Raw genomic sequence first — 10613 nt, forward strand, 5'->3', positions numbered from 1 at the left:
CTCTCTTCTTCTTCCTTCAGCTTTCCACTGAATTATTGCCCTTTTTATCTGTTCTACCAGGTCGAATTGATGCAGACTCAGAGTGGTTGATAGTATTGACGAAAATGAAAATGGGGCGAGACCCACGAAGAGAGGTGTGATCGAGAAACACGTCGCACTCCAATGGTAAACGTAAATCCAAACAAAAGAAAGATAAAAACAGAGAAAGATCGTGCGTTGTGTTCCATGCATGAATTCGAACGCCAGATGGAATATCCTTCTCGTAGGAACAATGGGGCAGTGCCAGAGAGCCTTCTCTCTCTGTCACCCTTCCTGAATCCTGACGATCTTCTTCTTGTTCTCCTTTTTCTTTTAATTTTTTTTTTAATTCTTTTTTCGTTTTCAAACCCTCCAAAGTCGACAGACTCCAGACAAGAACCCTCGCCTTCCGCTTGATTTACAGAGTTTGCCGCTGATTTTACTTGAAAAAAATGACCAGATTATTTATTTTATAAATGAACAAGTCATATTATTGGTCTTGGCATCTTGCAGAATGCGAAAATTCTCTTATTTTAAAGGAATTTTTTAGTGAAGTTTTACAATTTTGATCTAATTTAATACAGAACTATTTCTCTTTTCCGTCCTTTTTGTTTTTTAATTCCCGAAAGCTCAGGCTGAAAATGCTTAAAAACAAATTACTTAGTAATATTTTTTTTTGTAGAAGGGTATTTTAGTAGTTCCATGAATATAGCGGTGATGTGGCTCGTATTTATCACCCTTTCGCCGGTCTCTCGCTCTGCCCCCACTAGCAATCGCGACTATAACCACGCCGCTGGCCTCTTTGCCTTCCGGTGACCGTATTTTTCTCTTCCGAGTTTCTACTCACGCCTCGACGCTCTCGCTTTGTCTTCTCCTTTCTGCGGTGAAGAAGAGGAGCAATGGCTCTCAAAACTCCTCTCGCCTTTCAATCTCAGAAGCTCCCCTGTTTGGTTCCCCATTCGAGAATCAATATGAGATCTCCGAGGATTTATATGGCTTCGACGCTCAGCACCGAATCCAAGTGAATGATCTTTTTCTCTTCTATGTCCTTGAACAGGGAATTGATTTCTTTGGTCGGGTTAGCTTGGAATTTGTTTTGTTGGCTGCTGTTCTGGGTCATTTATTGATCTTGCATATCGTGTTTGTGTTGTTTATTGTTCTTTTTGTAATCTGAAATGGTTTTGAAGGTGGGTTTTGGTTTGTGATCAAAGTGATGGTTTTATTTTTCTCCCTTTCAAAATTTATGTAGTTTCGGGTTACATGTCCTGGATTTATACAAAATGTCTTAATGTGGGTTGATTTGATTTGGTTTGGTTGACTCTTCTTTAATTTTCGCCTAGGTGTTTTTACTGTCTTAACTTGTTCTTGTTGGTTAATTTTTTTCATTTTTTATCTTAGCTTTATTCTTCTTGGTTTTATTTTTATTCTTTTCTGCTTTCAGGTGTTTGGAGAGTTTTTTATGGTGCTTTAGGGGGCTTTGCTTCTTTGTGGCTTTATGTCATTTTTCTTATTTTTAGAATGGGCATGATTACTGGTGCCATTTTTCTAAGCTTGGTTGAGGTTTGGCTGATGTAGGTACGTGGTTTTTGTGTTTCTTACTCTTGGGGAGCTTTGTGATTTTTGTGTTTCTTACGTTTCGGAGGTTGTTTTTTTTTTGTTGGGCAACCGGACAATGAATATTACGTCAATTTTTTATTTCTCTCACTTTATATTCTCAATGTCTCGTTTGTTCCAATTTAGTCAAACTAGTTTAATCTATTTAATAATGCTATGAAGATGATCGATGCATGGGCTTTTTCTAATGGGTTTTGGACGTTTTTAAACGAACATTTATCCTTCACTGGCTTTTAGATTTATGCTATTTTTTTCTTTATTCATCCTTCTAGTTAGTTTCCTGTTATATTGGCATGTATGATGTTTTGTTCATTTGAAGCTTGCTCGCGGCTCATGATTCTTGTTTTACATTTCTTTGTTTTCAATTGAGTTCTTTGCTGTTTCTATTGCTCATGGGCCACCTCAGCAAGCTTTATTTTTAACATATATAATGGGATTCACTCGATATGCTGAGTCATAACAGCAGTAATGTGTATTGGGCCAGGGAAATGAATGAACTCATGTACATTTGATAATTTCGTCTTCCCAGAGTTTGTTGGGAACTGGTGTGACTTGCTTACTTTTTAACGATTCGCCACAGGAAGATACTATTTGTTTCCTTGTAGAAGTAGCTATGTAGGCTTGACTTTCTTTGCTATATGGCCTGGACTTGTAGGTCAAGTGAGTTATTCAGGCTCTGGTTTGTGGTTGTCCCGTTGATATGTGCTAGGCTGTATGGGTTTGGTGCCTTAATGATACAGATATTCAAGCTGAATTTGGTAGATTCTGTTTTTCTGTTTTTCATTGTGTCATAAAAGGTTGTGTAAATTAGGTACAAAAAATATAGAGGGGGGTATTGTCTTGCTCTGGAAATGGACTACAGCAGACACAAAGACAAGTAGGAGATTGACTATATATAGAGGGAAAAAAAATTTAAAACTGTTTGTTGGTCATCTTAGTTGTACATGTAACTAATGTTCAGAAAACTAATATTTTAAAAGAAATGAAGAGAAATTTGGAGTGGAGTTCATTATGCACGGTTAATCACTGCAGTAATTGGTTTTGGATTTGGTTGTGTGGTGGTCAGCTTAGCTTTTGTTTTTATGTAGATTGGATTGTTATGTTTGTTATTGTCTATGTATTACTACGTATTGCCTAAACTGATTTTATTTCAAACTACTAAGTTGAAGACGTTGCTTATTGTAAACAATTAGAATTAGTTCATGGTGTGGAATTTTTTTGTTGGTTGAAACTATGTTGATATCTAGCATTAATACCTCTTTTTGTGAATTTTCAATTTGTTAACTATTTTTTAGAATTAATAGCATTGCTACATAGTTAAAATCTTTCATAACCTGTGGTTGAATTGTTGTGTTCAGTAACACAATATTGTCAGAGGAAATAATGGGTTAATGCAGAAGTGCAATTTGTAGCCTTTGTATGTTTTATGAAAGTGTTCTGATGGCTGGGATCTCATCTGTCAATTACCAGTAGTTTTTCATCTAGCATTTACATTATTTGAGTTTGGTATGAAAGCCCTCAAGATGAAAGGCACAACTCACACAGAAGTTTTGAGAAGTGGGCCTCAATATTCCTTTGGATGGTGGTTCCATTATTATGTTTGTAGGTTTTAGTTCTAAAATGTTGTATAACTGTACACAAATCTCTTTGTAGGGACCATTCAAATAATTATCCATTTATAAGAAAGATATGGTCCCACTACCCATTAGCTTAAATTTGGTTGTTAGTTGGTGGATTGTTTCTCAGTATCAGTCCAATCCTCTAATATTCCCCATTGGAGCCACTGCCAATGAGGATGATTAAGCTGTATACATGTTTTAGCCATTATTGAAGGATCATGTCATGTTTAACAACTTCATAAAAGTAATAAGGTTGATCTCTAGTTCCTCGCTGCTTCATCAGTTAGATGCATAGACATCCATTCAAATGTCAAACTGGTCCAATGGGTGGTTTTTTTAATGTCCAAGCTGTGAATACATATTTTGTGTTTTCTTTATAGGGAAGCTACAAATGAGAAGAAATCCTTCAGTCCTCGTCGAGAGGTCCATGAACAGATTACCCATTCAATGCCACCACAAAAGATAGAAATATTTAAGTCCTTGGAAGGTTGGGCAGAAGAAACTATCCTGCCTCTTCTTAAGCCCGTTGAGCAGAGTTGGCAGCCACAGGATTTCTTGCCAGACCCTGCCTCTGAAGGGTTTTTGGATCAGGTTCAGGAGCTGCGAGAGAGGTCAAGGGAGCTTCCGGATGACTATTTTGTGTCCTTGGTTGGAGATATGATAACTGAAGAAGCTCTTCCAACTTACCAGACCATGTTGAACACGCTTGATGGGATCCGTGATGAAACTGGAGCAAGCCTCACACCTTGGGCAATATGGACAAGGGCCTGGACTGCTGAAGAAAACAGGCATGGTGACCTTCTGAACAAGTATCTTTACCTGTCTGGAAGAGTAGATATGAAGCAAATTGAGAAGACAATTCAGTATCTGATTGGATCAGGAATGGTAAGAACGTCAGGACTTGTTGCTGCTTGTCTACCTTCTTCTCAATCTACCATTGATTTTCTCTGTTTTGTTGAAATGGGGTTGGTGTGGCAATTATCCAAAAACAGGGTTAGCTACCTGATATGATTCTAGTTTTACGTGTTTTCTATATCTTCAGTGAGATCATGCAGTGCTTGAATTTATGTGGTTATTGTTGTCTGTTTAATTGGTTATTTTAATATAGAGGATCAACTTTGTGTTTTTGTATTAGGATCCGAAAACAGAGAACAGCCCCTACCTTGGTTTCGTATACACATCTTTTCAGGAGAGGGCAACTTCCATTTCCCATGGGAACACAGGCCGCCTTGCCAAGGACCATGGGGACTTGCAGCTCGCAAAAGTGTGTGGGATGATTGCTGCTGACGAGAAACGCCATGAAAGAGCCTACACCACAATAGTGGAGAAGCTGTTTGAGATCGATCCAGATGGAGCAATGCTGGCATTTGCTGACATGATGAAGAAGAGCATTTCAATGCCGGCCCACCTGATGTATGATGGCAGAGATGATAATCTGTTTGATCACTTTTCTGCAGTGGCCCAGCGGATCGGAGTCTATACGGGCAGAGACTATTCAGACATTCTAGAGTTTCTTGTGAGGAGGTGGAATGTGGAAAAGGTAACAGGTCTGTCTGCAGAAGGGCGAAAAGCTCAAGAGTATGTTTGTAATCTGGAGCCAAGGATTCGGAGGATTGTTGAGAGGACGGAGGCAAAATCAAGGGGGAAGAATACAGCAGTCATTCCTTTCAGCTGGGTTTTTGACAGGCAAGTGAAGTTGTAATCCTCGTGTGTTCATCATTTTGACAATCGCGTTTAAAGATCCATCTGATTACCTACCTCCATGGAAGATTTTATCTTGAAGCAGCCAATTGGTATATGGGCAGATAGTGGGTCTTCTGTTTTGTTCATGTGTAGTCTTTCATTAAGTCTATTTTACCTCTATTTTGAGTGTGTAATGCCCCACTGTAAGGACACTTGGTGTCAGAATGGGATGAAAAGTTTCTCTGTCACTGGAGACCGATTTGAAGCCATCACTTGAAAGAAAATACAAGGCTTGGTGACTAATAGGAGTGAAAGGGAAGAAGAAACAGTTGCATTTGAACTCTTTGAATGGGAAAATATGCCGGTAAAAAATTGCACCATAAATGGTTCGAGGATACGTTACCCAGTTCTCCAGTGACCACACTTTAAAGAGAAAAGAAAAACCCATAACTGGATTTGCTGCGGGGGTGAAGCTGAATTTGAGTCAGTTTGGATGTCAGCGTAGAGAATATCTTCTAATCGAGTGTATAGAAAGTGCACTCAAATATATGGAAAAAAAAGGCAAAGAGAAGTCTTCTGTAAAATGGGTTTATGATGATGTAACTATTGGAGAAGAGGAGAATCATCTAAATATTGGCCGCTTCGAGTGGACTTATATTGAGATGGCATGACCATTAATACAACAACAAAGAAAATAACAATATTTCAATTGATGTAAGGTCCAACATTTAATTTAGTCTTCTAATCCTATCTCCACACATGAACAAAATTTAACTCTTAATTAACTTATTGAGTGAACTGCACTTTCCCTTGATTGACTAGTTTTAAATTTATAGCTAGTCTCCACTTGGTGTTTGACGAGAAAATTTGGACTCATATTGCGATTATAACCCCAAAGTTGGTGAAAAGATAGTGGCAAAATATTATTACTTATCGCTACCTTTACTAGAAAAAATTGACAAAAATTCAAGCTAACTTGAAGTTTTAGGTGTCAAGAGGGATGGCAAAGTAGCAACAAAGTGTTTGCTTATTGTAAGCTTTATGACAATTTCAACAGACTTTTTAGTGTGTTTAATTTTAAAGCCAACACATAAACACAAGAGATCTCAAGGAAATGAGAAAATAGATGAACTCTAACTCTTGGGAGAGAGGATAGAAAGAAGAAGAAAAGAGAGGAGTATGGATGGATTTGAGCCAAGAGGAAGATGCTTGAATACTCTACCCCATGCTTTGAGACTGTATTTATAGCTGTAGGAAGGTGTTTACAATGACTACAATGCCTTTAGGACTACATATATTAAAAGGAAAAAAATAAGATAATATACACTAGCATGCATAATTACAATTTTATGCCATCTCTATGGAAGTTCTCTTTATTTACTAGCCATGTCATACTTACACATGTGAGTGTCTTTTAATATTCCCCCTCAAGTTGGTGTTTGTAACTTCACTTGTAAATAATCTTGGTTGAGAAACTTGTGTGTTAGAAAAAATAAAATTTGAATTCCTTGCTTTGATTCATTTTGTTCTTGTTCTCATTTTGCTTGGAGTCTTCATTTTGTTGTCATCTTGTTCTCCCCCTTAAATATTAAAGTCACATAAAATTTGATTACCACAACACGTGGAATTCTTCATTGTAGATGATGTTTTTTTTTTCCTCACATGATAGCAACACCTATATTTCAATTCGAAAGGAAGCACAACCATTGCAACACTCAACTTCCAATCTTATCCTTCAAACTTCTCCCTCTCAAGCTCGAAGGTAATGACAACGATCCCAGTTTGAAACAAAAAAATAGTTGCAGTAATCATCTCCTCCATCAAGGTTTTCAAAGGATAAATACCCAATTGATCACAAGCTATAAAAAAGTAAAAAACAAAAAAAAGGTGATAAAACATGATTTGAAACCAACCCCAAAGGATTTCAAACAAAATCGTGATAGTAATCACTAAAGAGGGTAATGCATGTCACTTAAGAGACGACGATAAAAACCCAAATGGTACTAATAAAAAAATCTCAATAGACCTAAAACATCCATATATAAAAAAAGGACCAATCAAAGTAACACACCAAAAGGTTGACCTAAGAGCATAAACAAGAGTAAAAAAAAGATGGTACGTGAAAGGTAATCGAGTAAAATGGTAAAGCGGGTTTAAAGGAAGAGAAAATAAACACCACCGTAATAAGGAGACTGTAATAATAATACTAAAATAACTTAACAAATTTGACCAAGTATGACCCAAGAGTGAGATAAAAAATAAACCTCTCTGAACATGATGATTGAGGAAACTTAAAAACAAAACTCCAATATGAAAGTTTTGAGATGGAACATAATAATGGAAACTTTCTAAACATAGACTTTTCATATATGGAAATTACTTTTTAACATATTAGACCAATTTGGAAAGAAAATATTCAAAAGATAAATTTTAGAATAAGGGAGATTTGGGACACTAATATTTAGAATCTAAAATTAGGAAACAAAACTTTCTTATTCAAAAATTTCACGCTTTGTAAAAAATGAAGCTAAACTCATATAGGGAAAGACTTCTCTTAAGGATACTAATGTAATATAATATCAAATAAAGGAACTAAGGAAAGATACTTAAGTTGGTAAAATCATGAATAGATTTTGAAAACAAATTGGAAACTTAACAACATTAGCAACTCAAAAAGTGAAGCAAAACATTCGACTTAAATTTGGATTTTCGCATGCAACAGAATACCAACATGGCATTTGATTCTTCCAATGTGGATATCTCTCTCTGGAAAGATTGGATTGAGAAACGGTTTATAGAGCTAGAAAGTAGACTCACATAGGTTTATTTTGAGATATAATTCACAATATAAATTCTCATTAATATTCGTAGAAATCGTTTAGAAATTTCAGGCTTTCTGTTGCAACTTGAAAATTTTCTACTGCTTGACCTTGTCTGTTTCAAATGTCAATTTCTCTTTCTAAAAAATATGATTTCCACGATTCTTTTTGAGTTGGAAACTAGACTCAAATATATTTTCAAAGGTATATAATTTTCTATATAAAATATACATTAAGAGAGTAAAACATCCAATGAAAAACAAAGAAGACTTAAGAAAAAAATGAGAAACTTTTTTTTTTTTTCTTCTTCTTCTTCGTCCCTTTCTTCTCCTTTTCCATCTTAGATATTTTGCCTGATTTGGTACCATGTTGATTTCTAGGACACATAAACATGAGAGATCTCAAGGGAAAGAGAGAAGAAATGAGCTCTAACTCTTGGGAAAGAGGAGAGAGAAAATAATGGGAGAGAAAGAAGAGGAAAAGAGAGAGAGGTGTATGGACGAATTTGAGCCTAGAGGAAGATGCTTGAATGCTCTTGCCCATGCCTTGAGGTTGTATTTATAGTTGTAGGATGGTGTTTACAATAACTACAATGCCCTTACGCTACTTGCTTCAAAATGAAAAAGACATAAGAGGACATACACGAACTTGTACAATTACAATTCTATGTCATCTCTATGGAAATTTTCCTTATTTACTAATCATGTCACCCCTACACATGTGATTGACTTTTAACATACTATTCTCTAGGATTTGAAGCTTGAATGGATTTCTCCGGTGATTTTTCCACTCCACTAGGAGTTCTTTCAAAATTTATCTCCCCAAAGACCTAAAAGGGTACACAAGTGAATTATTCTTTTTTTATGAGGGTATGACGCCTCACCTTACTCATTTGAAATAATACTACCTCTTCTTTTTAGGTAGATTCTTCTTACCACACTATGTGTCACCTTTCTTGCTTGATTGTAGATTTCTTACACTGTCACGTGTCACAGATGTACTAACTCTTTTGCTTATGTGGCATTTAGGTGATGCTTAAGTGGCATTCTCCTTTGATTTACTCTTGTTCGTGGCCACATTACAATCCTCTTCATCTTGACCGTCGATTAGGTTTTGATCTAAACAATTCATCCCAATTTTGACTAAAATAATGACTTTGATCATCAATCAATTGTTAGACTAATCTCCATGTTTGATCATTGATAGGTTTGACTTTGATCATCAATCAACAGAGAATCAAGTCCCTTCTATCTTGACGATTGATTTATCAATGACCTGAACCGTTGATCGTGGTCCTAATCTTTGTTGAATTTAGGACCCCATGACTAAAATCTCAAGCCAAGTGAGAGAGGGAGAAAAAAAGAAGGAGAGAGAGAGCTCTCAGGTAGAGAGGAGAGAAGAGAAAAAAAAAGAAAAAAAAAAGTTTAGGCTAGAGAGAGATACTTCACGAGTTGAGAAGTGGAAAATTACTTGACTTGATTATAATTCGAGTACATGAACCTATATTTATAATAAAGGAAAGTGGTAGAGTTGAAATACAATTAAACTACCTTTGTCCCAATTACACCCAAACTCTAACACTTAAATATAAGTCCTAGCATAATTAAACAGCTCAATATAACTAGAAGACTAACTTAACTAGAACTGAAACTCTTCTATGAAGTACGTGATCAACTGATAAGGATGCCAACTCGTGGTTATCATGGTGGGTCTCACTTGATCTTCCAACTTATGTGATAAGGATACCAACTCGTGGTTATCATGGTAGGTCCCACTTGATCTTCAAATCTTCCAACTCATGCCAGCTCGTGTGATGACCCATCATGCCATCTCATGTTATCATGGTGGGTCCCACTTGTAACAAGATAATGATTAATTTTTTATGTCTACATATGCACTCTTCAAAACCTCGTTCATCAAGTAGATAGACAAAGCTTGAAGCTCACTTCTTTCTTTTTAACCCAATGATTCAACGTATGTTGAGCATTTGCGGATTTTTGGCTCATCAATATATTGTTTTGAAAAGATCTCATTGGCCAACGTTTTTTATACATATTGATTCAACATTAGGGGATGATCTTCCATGTGTCATGTGAGGTTGCCAACCAAGGCTTTGACAATTTCACAACTAGATATCCAAGACTTAACATGCCTACAATAAACAATGATAGGGGTCCATTAGATTTGGGGCCTACACTATGGATAAAAATACATTTTTCTGAATCTAAATAGATTTTTTGAAAAACATAAGTTCATCCTAGGTGGACTCTTTTCAAATATAGAGTCCCATCTCCAAAAGAACAAAAAGATAAGAATTTTTCTCTTTCTAACTGAGAGGCAGGCTTCAACAAACTCTCTTTCTTTCTAAAGAGTAGATAAGCTTCACTAGTAGTTTGACTTTGTAAAAATTCGTAGCTAAATTGGTTTAGTCCTCCATAAGAATAGGGCTCCTCTAAATCACCCTTTTGTTTAGATGATTATGGTTGTAAATTTATATATATATATATATATATATCACTCTAATTCAATGGAAAATCATGGTTCAATTCAATAAATAACAATTCCTGACATGGTATAAGAGCAACACATTTTATTTTCCTCCGTTGTTGTTACGTTCTGGCCTTCTCCACTCAGAATCTATGTCGTCTCTTCCTCTTCCCTTTCTCCTTATCTAGATTGTCATTCAACACCATTCTTCATTCGCCTATATCGTTGTTCACCTAGCGCCAATTGTCGTTTGCTCTGCACCGTCATAACCCCGACCATGATCCTTGCCTTCTTCAGGAATGTATCACTCTCCTCTGTTGAGATCAACACTTCCACCGTTCGCTCATCTGGCGTCTCCCCGTGACCTTAAAAT

General features: G+C 36.3%; 1 protein-coding gene across 1 annotated transcript; it reads left to right on the forward strand.

Moving 5' to 3' along the window:
• Nucleotides 1–775: 775 nt before the first annotated feature.
• Nucleotides 776–5237, forward strand: LOC137944879 (stearoyl-[acyl-carrier-protein] 9-desaturase, chloroplastic-like). Its single transcript, XM_068790669.1, has 3 exons — nucleotides 776–1039; nucleotides 3632–4136; nucleotides 4387–5237. Exons 1-3 carry the CDS (start codon nucleotides 918–920, stop codon nucleotides 4951–4953), a joined length of 1194 nt encoding a protein of 397 aa, XP_068646770.1. The 5' UTR covers nucleotides 776–917; the 3' UTR covers nucleotides 4954–5237.
• The last annotated feature ends 5376 nt before the right edge of the window (nucleotides 5238–10613 follow it).

This window comes from Aristolochia californica, unplaced genomic scaffold (assembly GCF_029961685.1).
Source record: "Aristolochia californica isolate CCGP_79_NKW_82.1479 unplaced genomic scaffold, dmAriCali1.0.hap1 SCAF_1, whole genome shotgun sequence".
NCBI lineage: Eukaryota > Viridiplantae > Streptophyta > Magnoliopsida > Piperales > Aristolochiaceae > Aristolochia > Aristolochia californica.